Source organism: Herpailurus yagouaroundi, unplaced genomic scaffold (genome assembly GCF_014898765.1).
Source record: "Herpailurus yagouaroundi ecotype Mexico unplaced genomic scaffold, PumYag 28, whole genome shotgun sequence".
Classification (NCBI taxonomy): domain Eukaryota; kingdom Metazoa; phylum Chordata; class Mammalia; order Carnivora; family Felidae; genus Herpailurus; species Herpailurus yagouaroundi.
Genome location: NW_024412376.1, coordinates 148,030,570 through 148,049,310, shown reverse-complemented (window position 1 = coordinate 148,049,310; position 18,741 = coordinate 148,030,570). Strand labels below are relative to the sequence as shown.

At 45.2% G+C, this 18,741-nt stretch overlaps 1 protein-coding gene and 2 long non-coding RNA genes across 9 annotated transcripts in view; all 3 read left to right on the top strand.

Annotated features, from left to right (window-relative positions):
* SLC34A2 (solute carrier family 34 member 2) overlaps nucleotides 1–4,886 on the top strand; it is a 32,387-nt gene extending 27,501 nt beyond the window's left edge. For 2 of the 4 annotated variants that reach the window (XM_040486583.1, XM_040486595.1), the window contains exon 13: nucleotides 1,519–3,990. In XM_040486583.1, coding sequence (XP_040342517.1) covers nucleotides 1,519–2,145 — 627 coding nt within the window. In that variant the 3' untranslated portion in view covers nucleotides 2,146–3,990. Of the gene's footprint in view, nucleotides 1–1,518; nucleotides 3,991–4,763 lie in introns of those variants that run through there. The other 2 variants (XR_005793691.1, XR_005793690.1) reach the window with 2 other exon arrangements.
* A 328-nt stretch (nucleotides 4,887–5,214) lies between these two features.
* LOC121037304 (uncharacterized) lies at nucleotides 5,215–18,208 on the top strand. 4 transcript variants are annotated; one of them, XR_005793698.1, is made up of 4 exons: nucleotides 5,215–6,008; nucleotides 7,500–7,562; nucleotides 8,318–8,459; nucleotides 17,787–18,208. It is a non-coding gene; the product is annotated as an uncharacterized LOC121037304 (long non-coding RNA). The 4 variants fall into 4 exon arrangements; XR_005793699.1 differs by having other exon boundaries at nucleotides 8,295–8,459; XR_005793703.1 differs by lacking the exon at nucleotides 17,787–18,208 and adding an exon at nucleotides 16,555–16,596.
* LOC121037317 (uncharacterized) lies at nucleotides 11,982–12,629 on the top strand. Its single transcript, XR_005793712.1, has 2 exons — nucleotides 11,982–12,297; nucleotides 12,523–12,629. It is a non-coding gene; the product is annotated as an uncharacterized LOC121037317 (long non-coding RNA).
* Nucleotides 18,209–18,741: the final 533 nt, after the last annotated feature.

Here is an 18,741-nt window from a genome sequence, read left to right as displayed (position 1 = left end):
CTGTTCCTGAGAGAGGCAGTGAGAGACCCCCATCACTGGTGCTTGTGAAACAGAGGCGCGGTGACCACTTTGATGGAGATGGAAAGAGTATTCAAGGAGCATAGAGACACCACTTCCCATCTCCTCGCCCCCCTCTTGGGGGACTCTGCCTGGATATTAGGAGGTGACCTCTGTTCTGGACCTGGAATCGAGAAGAATCAGGAGGACCTGCCTTGCCCAGATCGACTAAGTGATCTTGGGCAAGAAGACCTTTGGCATTTGAATTCTTGTCCTGCCTTTACACGCTAAATGACCTTAGACAGGTGACCTGAACTTTGAACATCAATTCCCTCATCTGAAAACTGTGAACCAGATCTCACTAGGATTATTCTAAGGATCTGATGAGGCTCTGTCTAAAGCCAGGCTGTCCAACAGAAATCTGAGTGTAGAATATAAATTTGAGCTGCCCACGTAATTTGAAATTTTTAGGAGCCACATTTTTTTTTTCAATATATGAAATTTATTGTCAAATTGGTTTCCATACAACACCCAGTGCTGATCCGAAAAGGTGCCCTCCTCAATAGAGCCGCATTTTTAAAAAGTAAAACGGGGACATCAATTTCAATAATATATTTAACTCCTTATCATTTCACATGTAATTTGATTTAAAAATTGGTAATGTTTTATATTTTTTGGTTAAGATTTTGAAATCAACTCTGTATTTTACACTTACAGCACATCTCAACGTGGGCGAGCCACATCTCAAGTGCTCATTTGCCACACGTGGCTGGTGGCTAACGTATTGGACAGGCAGATCCAAAGCCCCTAGCGTGATGCCTGGGCACACAGGAAAGTGGCCAAGTGTGTGTGGCCTCTGGAGCCAGGCTACTTGGGTTTGAATCCCACCTCTACCATCTCCTACCTGTGTGACTTTGGGAAGAGTCAAAGCTCTTCCTCAATCGCCTCCGCCATCAAATAGAGATAATGATGATTTACCATGTCATAGGCTATTTTTTTGAGGATTGTGGTAATCCACATCAAGTGCTTAGAATGGTTGCCTCCTACATTTAGGAGGCACTAAAATCAGCTGCTGGTGCTATTATTTTTATTAACTGTAATCATCTCTCTCCCCTCCATAGAATGGGGCCATTGAGCCAAGGAAGCCAGCTCTCCAGCAAAGCCTCTCCTTTGGCCGCACCAGCTCTTAACTGCCAGCTGGAAACAGCAGGGTCAAGACCTTGGGTAGCGGCAGGCATATTAATGAAGTTCATTATTAGATTTGGCCTTCAGGAGTTTAGGTCCTGAAAACTGATTCATTTGGTCACCTCCCTTGCGCTCCCCCGACACACACACACACACACACACACACACACACACACACGGTCCTCAGGTAATGCTGGCCCCTTTCTGAATAGCCTTGTGAGGACAGGGAAGACCCCTGACTCAGGATGGCTGCTAGATGACCCTTCCCTCCCCCCCCCTGCCCCCAACTCCACCGCGCACAACACCCATGCACCTGTCCAACCTCTTGTGTTTCAGATCGCCCTGTGCCACTTTTTCTTCAACATCTCGGGCATCCTGCTGTGGTACCCAATCCCATTCACCCGCCTGCCCATCCGCCTGGCCAAGGGGCTGGGCAACATCTCCGCCAAGTACCGCTGGTTTGCCATCTTCTACCTGATCTTCTTCTTCTTCCTGACCCCGCTGGCCGTGTTTGGCCTCTCGCTGGCGGGCTGGCCGGTGCTGGTGGGCGTGGGGGCGCCCATCATCCTCGTGATCCTCCTGGTGGTGGTCCTCAGGTTCCTGCAGTCCCGCTACCCGCGCATCCTGCCCAGAAAGCTCCAGAGCTGGGACTTCCTGCCGCTGTGGATGCACTCGCTGAAGCCCTGGGACGAACTGATCTTCCTGCTCACTGGCTGTTGCCAGACGCGCTGCTGCTTCTGCTGCCGGGTCTGCTGCCGCGCCTGCTGCCTGCTGTGCGGTTGCCCGGCCTGCTGCCGCTGCAGCGGGTGCTGCCGGATCCTGGAGGAGGAGCAGGATACGCCCATCAAGGCCCCCAAGGCCTTTGATAACATGGCCATGAGCACAGAGGCCCAGGACGGGGCCCCCAGGTCTCAGGTGGATGGCCCGGACACAGAGGTCACCTCCAGCAGCACAGCCTTGTAGGGGCTTCCCGGAGGTGGGAAGGGGGGCCACCTCCCCCCTGGCTCCGCGGGCCCTTCTCTGCCCGGCCGGGACGCCTTCCCTGCTGAGAAGTGGAGTTGACATCAGCCCCCACCCTGACCCCCTTTGTCCCGGTGTATCAGCCCGCACAGTGGCTTCATCTCAGCCCGCCCCCCTCCCCCCTCCCCACCGCACCCGCCTCCCCCCAAACTGGGCTCCCGATCGCGGGAACTGGCAGAGCAACCCCAAAAGACGATGAAAGACAATGGCTGGAGACGGTCACACTCGCCCACCCCCTGCAACAGCAGGGTGGGTCCACACGACCTACTTTCAGACTCAAACCATCTTCTTCCAAAGGAAGAGCCTCGAGGGAAGGGATTGACGGAAGGTTCTCAAAGATGCCTATGTTAAGTGTATGTTATTGCGGTAAAGCTCAGACAGCTCTCTCTTTTACCGAAGACTTGCTTCAACCAAGATCAGCCGCCCCCGGGAGTCCTTGGCCCAGACCGGACCCATTTGGAGGGGGAAATAGTGTCATTGTTTGGAGACTTGAAGACCACAGGGGTGGGTCTTTCCCCTTCGCGGAGCTCCCCAAACTCCTTGTTAGGGGGACCTCACCCGGGCAGTTCTGGCCAATCTGAGCTTCCCTGCTGTGTCCTTGTCCGAGTTTTCAGGGCGGGAGCCGCATCTGAGCTACCGAGAGAGAGGTTCGGGGTGCACTTTGGCCCACCTGTTGGCTCCACCTTTCTGAGAAGAGAGTGTTCTGTTCCTGAGCCGAGCAGTTGGAGGATGAGCCAGGGAATGGCGAGACCTGGAGGGGCTGGGGTGGGGAGACGGTTTGTCTGCTAAAAGGACCTAGGGCTCTTCTTGATTTGGCTACTTTGGAAGCCAAATTGACAGTTGCGGCCAAAGCCTAGCGCCGCTCTCTTGGTCCGATAAAATCATCCCTGATGAGTCTTTTGGAGGAAGATAAGGCAGCCCCTCTGCGTCCCTGAGTCCATTCATCCATCCAAGCCAGAAACGCTTTCCAAAACTTCTCTCACGTTGCCATAGATAGGTGAGCTTTGACTTTTCTGCCCTCTCTCCCTGCCTGTGGAGATCCCCACTTTTCTCAGAGGGCAGAAACCAGGGCGTGGCTGGATTTCCCACAGAACCGTGGTCATCAAGTAGAAGTAGAGGTCCGTGCGTGGCTGTGGGTCCAAGGGGTGTCCTCTCTCTTGCCGCAGATACCTTCTCTGTGCCTTCCAGAGCGGCCTCTTGTGTTTACACCTCCTCCCTCCGCTGCTTCTCACCCTGAACAATCCCAGGCCACCCCGGAGAGGGAGAGAGCTTCAACGGAGTCTGGGGAAGGGGATTCAGTGCAGCCACACTCCAAGACCCGGTTCGCCCCCATCTTGGCTTATCCTTCTCTTAGCAGGTTGGGATACCAGACTGAGCCCTCCCCTGACCCTTACCCATGTAGATACTGGTTCCGAGACAGAACCATTTATACTCTATATTTATAGTCGCACGGGTGCACAGCATTTTTCATAAGTTATATAGGTAGTAGTGTGATTTGTGTTTTATAGTGCTCTCATTGGGAAATGAGGCCGGGTTCTACTATGAAATATAAAGAAAGAGCACCTTTGTATATTTTGTACCGCCGTCTTTTCAACGTGTTTCTGTAGCTGCGCACATGCCACACCCCCTGTAAATATGTAAGTTAAACCTGGGCAGGGCTGTGGCCCTCTTTGCACACCGATTTTTTTTTTTTTAATTGGATCCTTGTACCAGCCTTGATTTGTATTTTTTTTTTTTTTTTTACTGGTTGTGGGAAGAGAGCAATAAAGGAGACAATCAAACCCCAAAGGAGTGCGCTGTTTTCAATTACAGAGAAACAGAGGCTTCCTGGATCTAGTTCCTGAAAATGTGGGGTCTCTTTCCTCAGTTAACATCACTACCCACCTCCCCATCACCAGGTAATTTGTAGGGTCCCTTGTTCAGGAAGCAGAGGGAAAGTGCCATTATAAGGTACTAAATATAAAGCTTTCCTTCAGTGGTCTCTCTCTTGACTTAGGGCTTTTTAAAATGTTGCTGTGTAGTGCTATTTTTTTTTCTTTTTGCAATTGCTTTATTTCACTTAGCATAATGCCCTCAAGTTCATCCATGTTGTAGCGTATGTCAGAATTTCCTTCCCCCCCCTTTTTTTTGATGTAATTTATTGTCAAGTTGGCTAACATACATTGTATACAGCGTGCTCTTGGTCTTGGGGGTAGATTCCCATGATTCATCACTTACATGCAACACCCAGTGCTCATCCCAACAAGTGCCCTCCTCAATGCCCATCACCCGTTTTCGCCTCTCCCCTGCCCCCCACCCCATCAACCCTCAGTTTGTTCTGTTTCGTGTAGTGCCATGCTAAGTTAGAGTTTAAATAACTCTAAATTATTAGCATCAATTTTATGGTTCATCCTTACGTTATGCAATGTCAGTTTTAAATGTAAACATAAGAGCTTCTAGCTCACACGTGGGACTGCTGAAATTACACAACTCCTATTTTGTAGCGCACACATGTATTGTTTGTCTTGCCACAACAGCAAGAATGATGCATAAAACTCATTTTTCCTGTCTCTTCTTGACAGATGCACATTCTGCCAATACCGTACCTTACTGATGAGTAAGGAGGCAGTGAAAAGAAGGGAGGTATGAGGGGCTGACCTTTCCTTCTATCTCATCACTCCAGCCTAAGTGGGCGGCTAACACAGGCAAGTAACACGAGTAAAAAAGGTGGAGATAGGGTTCCTCAGTCCTTTCTTTTGCTGTGTTCGAAGAAAGTTCTGGTTTGAATGGGAAGCAGGTCCTCCTGAGGCTGTCAGTACCCCCGGGTACTCGGTTGCAGATATCACGCACCTATAGTTGACATTGAGCCTTGCTGCCCTTAGGCTTGTTGTGGATCTACCAGAATTCTGTCTTCCTGGGGCACGGTCAATACTCTGTGTGAGTGGGGTGCGGGGGACTGTGGACACGTGTCCTGCCCATCCCGCTCACTCCCGCGCTCCATTGCCCCATAGGACTTCACTTACAAAATGAAGATTAAGATTCTCAGGACCCTGATGGCAGAGTATTTCCCTTCTCAGTGTGGGGTGCCACGTGACTGCATGCTCGCAAAGCTGGCCATGCCCACCACCCCATGCCAGTCACGGTGTTCAGAAAAAGTCGATTTAAATTAAGAAATGTGTGCAGAAGGACTATAAATTGGTAGCATCTCTCTAGGACAGCTGGAGCACGGGCAGAGAGCTGAGTTGGTGCTAGAGAGTGACAATAAATTCAGGGTTGGGATTGCTTGGGGAGCTGGGTCCCACTCCTGTCTACATCATTTACTAGCTAAACTGTTAACATTCCTCAATGTCAGTGTCCTCACTTGGACTATGGGGACAGTAACGCATGGCTTCTTAAGATGATTAAAACTAGGTAACGTATGTAAATATTTAGCCCACGGTTGGTTACTGTGTTTGGTATACACAGTCATGCCTCCAACTATAAGGGACGTAACATGATAGCTGTACCAGATCCACTTCTGATGCTTGTGTGCATTTTCTTCTGAGTATTTCCACAGTGAAATGCCAAGCCACAAAAGCTGCTATCGACCCAAGACACAGAGGCCAGAACGGGCCTTGGATTCATTATCAGGATGAGGTGGACAGGTGTCATGTGACTCACTTCCAAATGGACCTGAGCCACTTGGGGAAGACTACACTAAGAGTCTGCAGCCAGGAGACAGGATGCAAAGAGCACTTAGCATTTCGGAAACCGTTTGCTGTTTTCTATGCAGAGGCTCCCTTCCTAGTCCCAACCTAGGGTGTAGAGACAAACATCGTTTTAAAAAGGTTTTGACGTTATTTTTGTCTAAGGTTAAATATCCAATAGGTGTAGAGAGTTCACAAGTTGCCCTTGTCATTGGCTCCAGCCCTCCCCATACTCCTCCCATCTGGTTTTCCAGAAACAACCTTTCCCACTCCTTGGACGCTTTCTTCTGGTATTTTGGTCCATAACCATCAGATGATTGTAATGGGTTTTCTTTATGTATCTATTCACCTGTTCTTTAGTAAATGAGGTTTATCTAACACTCCCCCCACCACCACCTATTGTCAAAATCAGTCAATATTCACATTATTACGATTAATATGATTTACAGTATTATGATGATGCAGAACATTATTTTCTTCCTTTAATTTCTTTCATCAGTGATGTCATATACTTATAAATATTTTTTTCCCAATTGCTTCAAGGCGTGTGACAACCTTTTGGTTTCTTTATCTTTTTTTTTTTTTCATTTTTTTTTTTTAACCCTTATCCTCTTGATCCAGTATAGAAGAGTGTTTTTTCTGCTTTTTGAATAGTTGTCTGTCATCTGTAGTTTGCCATGCTCCTTGGATGGAAACCCTGTTTTCTCAAGTTCATATTTTATTATTTTACTCTCTAGTTTGCGTGAATTACCCGAGAAAGGGTACAAAGGAAATGAAATTTTTTTTTTAATTTTTTTTTTCAACGTTTATTTATTTTTGGGACAGAGAGAGACAGAGCATGAACGGGGGAGGGGCAGAGAGAGAGGGAGACACAGAATCGGAAACAGGCTCCAGGCTCTGAGCCATCAGCCCAGAGCCCGACGCGGGGCTCGAACTCCCGGACCGCGAGATCGTGACCTGGCTGAAGTCGGACGCTTAACCGACTGCGCCACCCAGGCGCCCCAGGAAATGAAATTTTTGTGTCCCTGCATGTATGGAAGTTTACTTTATCCTCACAGCCCAAGAAAGCCCATCCCAAATTACTGGGCTATAGTGTGAGCAAATAAAACGGTGGTCATTTATAAGGCGCTAAGTTTTGATGTTGTTTGTTACACAGCACTAGATAACTGATACAGAACCAACTGTTCAAAGCACAGCATTTTACTTAAGTCTAATGTTTTCTCCTGCATCACATTTCCTACCACCTGTCCTTCTGATCATCACTTCTTTGGCTTAATTCCTTGAGAGAATAAATCTCCTCTTGCCTAGAGTGGTCGGAGCAGATCTACAGGTCCGCCAGGGTGCATTATTTAATTTTTAGTTTCAGCCTAATGTCACTGGTGTGTCATATTAGCAGAAAAAATCATCCTCAGGTACTGGCTAATGTACGGCCTGTGAATAGAGTATAAATTACACCTGTCAGCTAGTAAAATTACGCCTTTGCATTTGGCTCAATTTAATTACATAAGCTCCAGAGGGGATCTGGGATCTGCTGGTGATATTGAGGTTGTAGTTTTACATTCTAAAGAAGGTTTGACTGAAGTCTTAGGGAGTCAGTAAATAATAAAATAACATTTTTTTATTTCCGCACAGAATTTGGAATCAATTGAAAAATTTGGAATCGAAAAAGAAGACATAGAAGACTAACTAATGGAGGTGAAAATATCCCTTTTATTACTAGGGAGGCTTTTATCTCTTCAGGGGTGGGAGAAAGCTTCTTAACATTCCACTATTGAATTAAACCAATTGCTTAGCCAGTCACAGGCAGAATACTGCAGGCCTCCCCAGTGCGGCAAAGAGAGCCCTGAGATTGCTACCACAGCTGACCAAACTGAATGGGACCCTGTGCGTTCCAAAGCTGAGCATGGTCCATTTCTTCTCCCAGACTGACCCATCAGATAACTGGGAGGCCCAGATTGTGACTGCCATGGAGGTTCCAGGGCAGTTGAGGGCCCCCACTAACACCATAGATGGAGTTGGAAAGGCCACCTTCCACAACTAACAGCGCTTGAGACCCCTAGATAGGTGTTTTCCTATGCATCACCTCATTGACTGTCACTGGAGCCTTAAGAGACAGGAGTTATTTATGGACATTTAGTGAAGCAGATTCAGAGAACTTAGCTGGTGGTTCAGGATGATAGGTTTGAATACAGAGCCTAGTGTCCCATCTGATGAACCATGCTGCCTTGTGACTCACTGATCTCCAGATTATAGGACAGGTTATAGTTATATTGGAGTTGAAGTATCAAGCCATTGTGGAATGAAGAAGCTTAGAGAGAGGAGGTAGGACAGTCTAGAAATAAGGAATAAAGGGTCTGGGACTCAAGTCTTATCCAATGCGATAAACATGTGCTGAATATGTACCACTTTCTGTATCAACCTCCCAAGGCCAAACTCCCTCGTCCTCACAGGTGCCCTGGGTTTGGCTCCCCACCACCCAGTGAAGTATGTGTGGGACACAACCCAAATCAAAGCCAACAAGTCACTGCCCAAACATCCAGGGCCGAGGGAAAAAGAGCAACATATTCTCACCACACGCCACTTCAGAACCAGGTGAGAACCTTGAGATTTACTGGTGGGGGGGAGAAAGCCTCACTTTTCTTCCCTCTGAAGTTTTAGTCCCGAGTAGCCAATAGGGAAGCTTTACTCAGAGAACCATTTGCGCCCCTTGCCATGATCTTACCCGTGGCCTCCGCCGTTCTGTCTGGAAAGAGGGAAGCTTGTTCCTCCCTTGATCTTCCTAACACCCTCACTTTTGCTCCCCAAGATAAAAGGAAGATACTAAGAATCTAGGTGTGGTGGAAGGAAGACATCTTTTCTTTAAAAACACACAAACAAAACAGAGCAGGAAGTTTGGGCAGAAGCAGGCTTAGTTGGTGACAGACCAGGCTGATGCTACGGAATGTTGGCTGTGACCGTTGGCTCCTGCTCCCCGCCACTTCCACCTGTTTCTGTCTCAACATCAATCCAACATGGGCATGCTGCCTCTCTTACTCAGGTCTAGTGAGGAAGCGTCAACGAGCCCCTCAGAGAGTGAGACGGGAGCACTCTGCAACTGGGGACTTGATCAGGTGCTACCTGACTTGTGTCTCAGAAAAAGTGGCGGTGGCAGCAGAGAAAAAGGCTGCATTTGAGAAACAACTCCACTCCACTCTGACAGCCAGTTGAATGATGTCCAAGATGGCTCCTTCACATAGCTGCCGGCTGGGAGCTCAGCTGGAGCTGTCGACCAGGCGCCTTGGTTCTCTTTCATGTGGCCGCTCCATGCAGTTTAGGCTTCACAGGGCATGGCGACTGGATTAAAAAAGGGAGTGTACCAAGAGTGAGAAAGAGGCTGCGAGACTCTTGAAGCTTAGCTTCAGAAGTTACACAGCATCACGTTTGCCACATTCCATTGGTCAAAGCAAGGGCAGTCCCAATTAAGGGGGGACGAATAGACTCCACCAGTCCACAGGAAGAATGGCAGAGAATTTGTAGCCATCTTTAACCACCACACTAAATTTGTGACTTAAAGTGACCCTAAGGCTTTTTTTTTTTTTTCACCTGAGAGTGACTAGAAAAATTCTGAATTTTTATGAGGAAGCAAAGAACTTCCCATTGAAAAACTTTAATAGACCAGAGAGAAGGGGCGCCTGGGCGGCTCAGTCGGTTAAGCTTCTAACTTCGGCTCAGGTCATGATCTCACGGTTCGTGGGTTTGAGCCCCGCATCCGGCTCTGTGCTGACAGCTCAGAGCCTGGGGCCTGTTTCGTATTCTGTGCCTTCCTCTCTCTCTCTGCCCCTCCCCTGCTCATGCTCTGTCTCCCTCTGTTCTCAAAAATAAACATTAAAAAAAAAAAAAAAGAAGAAGAACAGAGAGAAAAGAAATAAAGTTGCATACTGTTTATATATAACTAGTCATATAAATTCAATTTTTCAGTTATAAGAATAACAAAATAATAGGATTGAAATACATAAAACAACATACTGGAAATTTTGATAGAAGGAATTGATAAGTGGAAATGGTGTCATCCAAATTTTAAAAGAATTTTATCTTTTTATTATGAAAAATTTCAAACATATAAAAAAGTAAACAGAAAAGCATAACGACTCCCCATGTACCTGTGCACCTAAGTTTCGACAGTTATCAACTCAGGGCCAGTAGTTTTCCACTTACACCAAAACCTTCTGCTTTCTCTATATTGCTTTGAAAACCAGGCTCAAAGATCCCATCATTTTATTCATAAATATTTCCACATGTCTTTGTAAAAGATAGGAATGCTTTAAAAAACAGTCACATGGAAAGAGTGCCTGCGTGGCTCGGTTGGTTGAGCGTCCGACTTCAGCTCACGTCATGATCTCATGGCTCGTGAGTTTGAGCCCCACATCGGGCTCTGTGCTGACAGCTCAGAGCCTGGAGCCTGCTTCGGATTCTGTGTCTCTCTCTGGCTCTCTACCCCTCCCCCGCTCGTGCTCTGTCTCTCTCTGTCTCGAAAATAAACATTAAAACGCCATTTTAAAAATACTCACATGGTGACAAATGTTAACAGATTTATAGTGATCATAGTTTCACAATACATACATTAGCAAATCATTATGTTGTATACCTGAAGCTAATATAATGTTATGTTAGTTATATCTCAATAAAATAAAAAAAAAATACCCAAATACCATTATCACATGTAAAAAAAAAAAATTAACAAGAATTCCTTAAAAGTAGTTGGACATTTTAATACATTTTTATTGGACAGGTCTAGCAGGTAGAAATGAATGAAGATATAAAACTGCATTGCCCAGTATCGCAGAGATGTAACTGTGTGTGGCTGCTGAGTATTTGAAATGTGGCTAGTGGAACTGGGAAACTGAATTTTTAATTGGATTTAATTTTACTTAATTTTAATGTAACTTTTAAAAATGATACTTGATTCACTATTGGCAAATTTTTAAAGATGTTGAGAACAACACAAATATGTGAATCTACTTTTTCAACTGTAAATTTTATGGAATCTAAATATAGATCAAGTGTTCCTGATGACAGCTTAGCATCTGAATTGAGATGTGCTGTAAATATAAAAGGTACATTGACTTGAAGACTGAGTTGAGAAAAATATAAAATATTTCATTAAGATACTTTATATTGACTACATGTTGAAATGATAATATTTTGGATATAGGGAGCTACATAAATATGCTAATTAAAATTAATTTCACCTATTTCTTTTTACTTTTGAACACGGCTGCTAGAAAATTTTAAATCCCATATGTTTTCTACAGTATATTTCTATTGAATAGCATTGGGATAGAAAGTCTGAATGATATAATCAATAAAGTCAATTTAATAGATTAATATTGTACTCCCTTTTTCTACAAACATAACACTTTTCTAGTACTTATAGGTCACTTTGAAAATGATTCTATATTGTTCAACAAAGAAAATGTCAATAAATTCCCCAAAGCACAAATTATTCAGAGCACTCTCTAATTTAATTTAATTTAATTTAATTTAATTTAATTTAATTTTATTTTATTTTATTTTATTTTATTTTATTTTATTTTATTTTTTTCAACGTTTATCTATTTTTGGGACAGAGACAGAGCATGAACGGGGGAGGGGCAGAGAGAGAGAGGGAGACACAGAATCAGAAACAGGCTCCAGGCTCTGAGCCATCAGCCATCAGCCCAGAGCCTGACGCGGGGCTCGAACTCCCGGACCGCGAGATCGTGACCTGGTTGAAGTCAGACGCTCAACCGACTGCGCCACCCAGGCGCCCCCAGAGCACTCTCTAATTTAATAACACAACTATAATCAACAAAAAGACTCAGCCCTATGAAAATAACAGAAAAAAAATGTTTTCATTGCAAAGTAGAAGTAAACAGTCTTAGATTTTTATTTATTATTATTATTATTTTTTATTTTTGAGAGAGAGAGAGAAAGACAGAGCACGAGTGGGAAAGGGGTAGAGAGGGAGACACAGGATCTGAAGCAGGTTCCAGGCTCTGAGCTATCAGCACAGAGCCTGACGCAGGGCTCGAACTCACGGAGTGTGAGATCATGACCTGAGCCAAAGTTGGCGCTCAACTGACTGAGCCACCCAGGTGCCCCAACAGTCTTAGATTTTTAAAAAACAATAAAATAATGTTTTGCTAATATAATAAAGAAAAAATGTGAAAAAAAACACAAACATCCAGTATTAGATACATAAAAAAACAGCCCACATTCACTGAATATTTCCATGTTCTAGCTATTATGCTAAGCACCTTACCTGCCCTCCTTCACCTCCCTGTTTCCTTGTGAGGTACAAAGTTCTATTATCTCTATTTTTCATTTTCTCCCTGTCAGGAACCAACAACTTATCTAAGGAAGCTCCTCATAGGGAAAATGGAGATTTGAACCCAGGTCCACTGGACCTTAGGTCCTGCCATTTTTTTTTTTTTTCGTTTATTTATTTTTGGGACAGAGAGAGACAGAGCATGAATGGGGGAGGGGCAGAGAGAGAGGGAGACACAGAATCGGAAACAGGCTCCAGGCTCTGAGCCATCAGCCCAGAGCCCGACGCGGGGCTCGAACTCACGGACCGCGAGATCGTGACCTGGCTGAAGTCGGATGCTTAACCGACTGCGCCACCCAGGCGCCCCAGGTCCTGCCATTTTAAATTTCTCCATTTGTACTGAGTAGTGGAGAAAATTACAGATACAAAAATTTTTAAATTCTGTGTGCAACTCAGCAACACATTTGAAAATCCTTCCAAAAAGTATGATTCTCCAGTAAAATGTAAATTACCAAACTTGAATCAAGAAATGGATAATAATTTTTTTATTTCTTTTAAGAAATGGATAATAATCTAAACAATCCAATAACATGAAGGAAAAGTTGATTGCCTTCACAAAAATGCTGGGCTGTGATTACAAGAGAAAACTCTTTTAAAAAAAGACTTTCAAGGAATAGATAATTCTCATGATAAAGAGCTTATTCTAGGACAAGGGACCGGCCACTATGGATATGTGTCACAATTCAGTTTATAAGGCTTACAGAAACAAAGTTTAAAAAAAAAAAAAAGTATAGATGCCTTTTACTTATGTCTATTAAAACAAAAATTTTAAACAAAAATTCCAGTAAATAAGCCCAGTAGTAAATGAAGTATCGAGTGATGTTACATCAGAAATATAAGGAAGGTTTTATATGAAAAATCTACTCATAAAATTCACATCACTGTCTTCTTGAAAGATACTGTTGAAAACTTTGATAAATTTCAATGTCCATTTCTGATTTATTTTCGAATAGTGAACTTTGATTTTAAAAAATATGCTTTCTTGGGAATGCAAGCTGGTGCAGCCACTCTGGAAAGCAGTATGGAGGTTCCTCAAAAAACTAAAAATAGAACTACCCTACAACCCAGCAATTGCACTACTAGCCATTTATCCAAGGGATGCGGGTGTGCTGTTTCCAAGGGACACATGCAGCCCCATGTTTATAGCAGCACTATCAACAATAGCCAAAGTATGGAAAGAGCCCAAATGTCCATCGATGGATGAATGGATAAAGAAGATGTGGTATATATATTCAATGGAGTATTACTCGGCAATCAAAAAGAATGAAATCTGGCCATTTGCAACTGTGTGGATGGAACTGGAGGGTATTATGCTAAGTGAAAGTGGTCAGTCAGAGAAAGACAAAAATCATATGACTTCACTCATACGAGGACTTTAAGAGACAAAACAGATAAACATAAGGGAAGGGAAACAAAAATAATACAAAAACAGGGCGGGGGGCAAAACAGAGGAGACTCATAAATATGGAGAACAAACTGAGGGTTACTGGAGGGGTTGTGGGAGGGGGAATGGGCTAAATGGGTAAGGGGCACTAAAGAATCTACTCCTGAAATCATTATTGCACTATATGCTAACTAATTTGGATGTAAGTTAAAAAGAAAAGAAAAAGAAAACCTAAAATGGTCAGAAAATTAAAAAAAAAATAAATTAAAACAATATGCTTTCTTTTTCATGGTAAGAACTCTGTCTCAACACCCAACATCTGACTGGTATAAACGAGAGTCGACATCATACTTAAAAGTGACACAGTAAAGGCACTCCCATTAAAATCAGGAGAAAGACAGATTCAAGTTACCGCCACAATTATTTACCATTATTCCAGAAGTTTTAGCCATTCCTAAATAATGCCAGAGGAAAAAATTCCCATTTACAATAGTACCAACGTTCTTAGCTATCCAGGAATAAACCTAGGAAGAAATGTGAAAAGAGAAGGAATCAAAATTAATGTTTATTTTTGAGAGAGAGAGAGAGAGAGGTAGAGAGAGAGCGCACCTGAGCAGGGGAGGGACAGAGAGATTGGGAGGCACAGAATCCAAAGCAGGCTCCAGGCTCTGAGCTGTCAGCACAGAGCCCAACGCGGGCTGGAACCCACGCACTGCGAGATCATGACCTGACCTGGAGTTTGTCACCTAATCGGCTGAGCCACCCAGGTGCCCCAGGAATCAAAATGATATATACCGTATAATCTTTACTAAATTTTAGTAGAGACAGTGAGCAACTTTTTAAATAGTTTCTTAAACTTTCGATTTAGCATCAGCTAAATTTTACAATCAGGAAAAGGTAAATAACAACAAAGATAAAAGTTCCTAGAGAGAGAGAGAGCGCGGGCCCGAGAAGGAACTGTGGGAAGTTTGTGGTGTCGGGAGGGGAATGTTGGGAAAGGAATGACTTGAAACCAAGGTGCACACCCTCCTCTTTCAAGGACTTCTTAGGAAATCCTACTTCCTGGAATATGTCTCTGTTCATCCAGAGATGAATGTGACTGTCTCTCAGTATATTGCAGATCAAATTCCTCAGTGAGTCAGGCTGAAACCTGCCGGCAATTAGACGGCTATAAAAGCAGAGGACAGCATGCGGCGTGATAACATTTTCCCAACTGGGTGAAGTCCTCAGTCCCAGAAAGCATGACGATGGGCTTCTGGGCCCTAAGCCTTCTCATGGCCCAGCTTTTCTCAGTGAGACCTGGTCCCAGCCCAGGGCAAGAATGAGTCTCTTCTGGCCAACTTTATTTTTTACTTCTGGTTTCCTAGTGTCAATTTGGAGACAGGGAAAAAGAGATTGTGTGTGTGTGTGTGTGTGTGTGTGTGTGTGTTTGCGTGTGAGTGTATACAAAAAGTCACTACATTTTCCAGACATTTCCTTTAAAATTCACCCTCTTTTGGGGGGAGGAGCCAAGATGGCGGAACAGCATGGAAGGTTATTTTGGGTCTCACTTTCATGAAATAAAATTCACCCTCTGTCTAGGGTAACAGGAACTCTCGCTCACTCCCGTTAATTTCTTCTTCTTTCTTTTTTTTTAATGTTTATTTATTTTCAGAGAGAGAAAGAAAGAGTGCAAGTGGGGGAGGGGTAAAGAGAGAGAGGGAGAAAGAGAATCCCAAGCAGGCTCTGCACTCTCAGTGCACAGCCCAATGCAGGGCTTGAACTCACGAACTATGAGATCGTGCCCTGAGCTGAAATCAAGAGTAGGACGCTTCACTGACTGAGCCACCGAGGCGCCCCGGTCCTGTTAACTTCTGAGGGTCTCTTGGAGCGCTTGCACCTTCTGCTCGTGATGGTTCGTCCTTGTCTTTCCCTGAACTGCACCTTCTGTCTCCTATCCAAAGCTTCTGGTCAGCGCATCGCTGCTTACTTATTTGGTGCCACCTTACCCTCTCATTTATGTCTCCAAAGCGCCAAGACCAGCTGTTTAAGGTCCCAGGCTTTCCTGAAAATGGGAAAATGCCATTGGGTGGACAGTGAAAGAAGAAAAACTTTAATCTCAATTCCGTCCCTGAACCACATGGGATCACCTGGAGGGCCTTCTGGTCCGGCTTTCTCCTTGGCTTACCCCCCTGGGGCTCAGCCAGCTCCTTCCTCGCAGATCTCAGTCTCCATTCATTTCTCCTTCCCCCTAAACCCAGGGACCTCCAACTCCCTCTGCCCCCGGTGTCCATAGAGGAAGCCCCCAATCAATGAACACCTTAGCAAGCCAAGGCGGGCACGCTCGACCTTTGCTGGGCAGAATGGTGCAGCTCTTTTTTCAACATTGCAGTGTCCAGGCTAGGCCTTGGCATAAACATAATGTTCTTCTCCACAGAAAGCGGTCCCCTGCAGTCCCCTATTTCTTGGATGACTTCTGTGGGTTGCTTACTGCAGGAACGTTTTCAACTCTGCAGGACCAGTCCAAAGAATAGCGCCAGACCCCATCCCCGTGATGACAATTCAGTGGGGTGAAGTCCTGGAGTCTGCATGTTTAGAAAATCCCCCAAGTAACTCTGATGCAGATGATCCTCAAATCATATTTATAAGACCTCTGCCGGGAGGGCCTGGGTGGCTCAGTCAGTTAAGAGTCCGACTCTTGATTTTGGCTCAGGTCGTGATCTCACAGTCTGCGTTCAAGCCCCGCGTCGGGCTCTGTGCTGACAGTGCAGAGCTTGCTTGGGATTCTCTCCCTCCCTCCCTCTCTCTCTCTCTCTCTCTCTGCCTCTCCCCTGCTTGTACTCTCTCTCTCTCTCAAAATAAATAAGTAAACTTAAAAAAAAGTTTATAAGATCTCTGCCCCCAGCAAAGTGCAAAAATAAAGACTCTTTTTTTTTTTTAATTTTTTTTTTCAACGTTTATTTATTTTTGGGACAGAGAGAGACAGAGCATGAACGGGGGAGGGGCAGAGAGAGGGGGAGACACAGAATCGGAAACAGGCTCCAGGCTCCGAGCCATCAGCCCAGGGCCCGACGCGGGGCTCGAACTCCCGGACCGCGAGATCGTGACCTGGCTGAAGTCGGACGCTTAACTGACTGCGCCACCCAGGCGCCCCAATAAAGACTCTTTAAACACAATTTGCCAGACCTTCTCATCTTCCTTCCTTCACTCCCTCCCTTCCCTCCTCTCCTCTTCCTCCTCCTCCTTCCGTTGTCTACACACACCAATGTTAGTCATTTCTGGGTGAAAAGAAATATAGATAAAGAAAATTATATGCGGGGCGCCTGGGTGGCGCAGTCGATTAAGCGTCCGACTTCAGCCAGGTCATGATCTCGCGGTCCGGGATTTCGAGCCCCGCGTCGGGCCCTGGGCTGATGGCTCAGAGCCTGGAGCCTGTTTCCGATTCTGTGTCTCCCTCTCTCTCTGCCCCTCGCCCGTTCATGCTCTGTCTCTCTCTGTCCCAAAAATAAATAAAAAAAAAAAAAGAAAATTATATGCAATTATATATGCTATATATTTATTTCTATTATGTATTTATAATTATATAGTCACATATAAGAATTTGTTAACATGATAAAATACGTGTATATTTATCCTTCCACCTAATTTTTGACCTCAAATTTACATTGTTTGGTCACAAGTAAGAAAATGCAATAAACAAAAGGAAACCTCAAATGACCCCCAGGAAGTGTGTCAACTGGGAAACCGAATTTGCCCCAGGAGTGTCCCCTTGCTTAAGCACAAGGCTTCGTCTCTTAATATCTTATCTAAGTCCCAAGTGACTCTCAGTGCTGACGGAGGACAGGAGGTTCTTATGACTCTGGTCTGCTGAGCTCTGAGCTTGAAAAGGGGGAAGAGTGCTCAAGGCGAGAGGTCACCTGCCTCGGATGTGCAGGGTAGGACCTAGATCATTTTTTTCCTCTTTCCCTCTCCACCTCCCACCTTCTTGCCCCGCTGGGCATCTGGGGCCTCTGTGGCATCCTGGTGAGCGTGGTCCCTCTCCGATGCTCCAGCTTGAAGGCGTGACTCTGATCATGGTGCCCTCACCTGGGAAGCAGGAAAGGGGGCTAATAAACCTTTCTTCACAGGAGCGTTGGGAGAAGTGAATGAAAATGCTGTGTCTTGCAAACCATATGCCAGTCGTTCAGGCAGTCATTTCTTCCTTCCACAGAACCTTAGGAAATTCTGCTGCTTCGGGAGGCGCCTTGGGCACCCGATGCGCGGACGACAGACGTGTGTTCCCACTTCCAAGAAGCTTCAACCATCCGGAGAGGGAGACGAAGTCAGCGCGGAAGCTTTGCTAGGGCAGGAGCCAGTCCAGACTGAGATCTAACCCTGTCCCCTCCTTCAGGGCTCTGTGACCAGAGGCAAGTTATTTAACCTTGGTGACCCACGGCCTTCTATCTCAGAAATGGGAAGATGCCATTTTCACAGGGTTGTTGTAAGGATTAAATGAGATTTCCCCAAACCTCAGGTATTGGCATCTCCCCTTTAAAATGTTTGCTTCATCTCCCCGCAACGTGGGCAATCAGTTCATTCACATCGCCACCCACTTTCGCTTGCTCCTAAGCGGCAGTATCTGTGAAATCTCGGGTTTGGTGTGTGAGTCCTATTTTTTGGTTTCCTAATGGACACTAAAGCAAATGCACATGACCAACAGGCACATGAAAAGATGCTCTACGTCGCTCCTCATCAGGGAAATACAAATCAAAACCGCACTCAGATATCACCTCATGCCAGTCAGAGTGGCCAAAATGAACAAATCAGGAGACTACAGATGCTGGTGAGGATGTGGAGAAAGGGGAACCCTCTTGCACTGCTGGTGGGAATGCAAACTGGTGCAGCCGCTCTGGAAAGCAGTGTGGAGGTTCCTCAAAAAATTAAAAATAGACCTACCCTAGGACCCAGCAAGAGCACTGCTAGGAATTTACCCAAGGGATACAGGAGTACTGATGCATAGGGGCACTTGTACCCCAATGTTTATAGCAGCACTCTCAACAATAGCCAAACTGTGGAAAGAGCCTAAATGTCCAGCAACTGATGAATGGATAAAGAAATTGTGGTTTATATACACAAGGGAATACTATGTGGCAATGAGAAAGAATGAAATATGGCCGTTTGTAGCA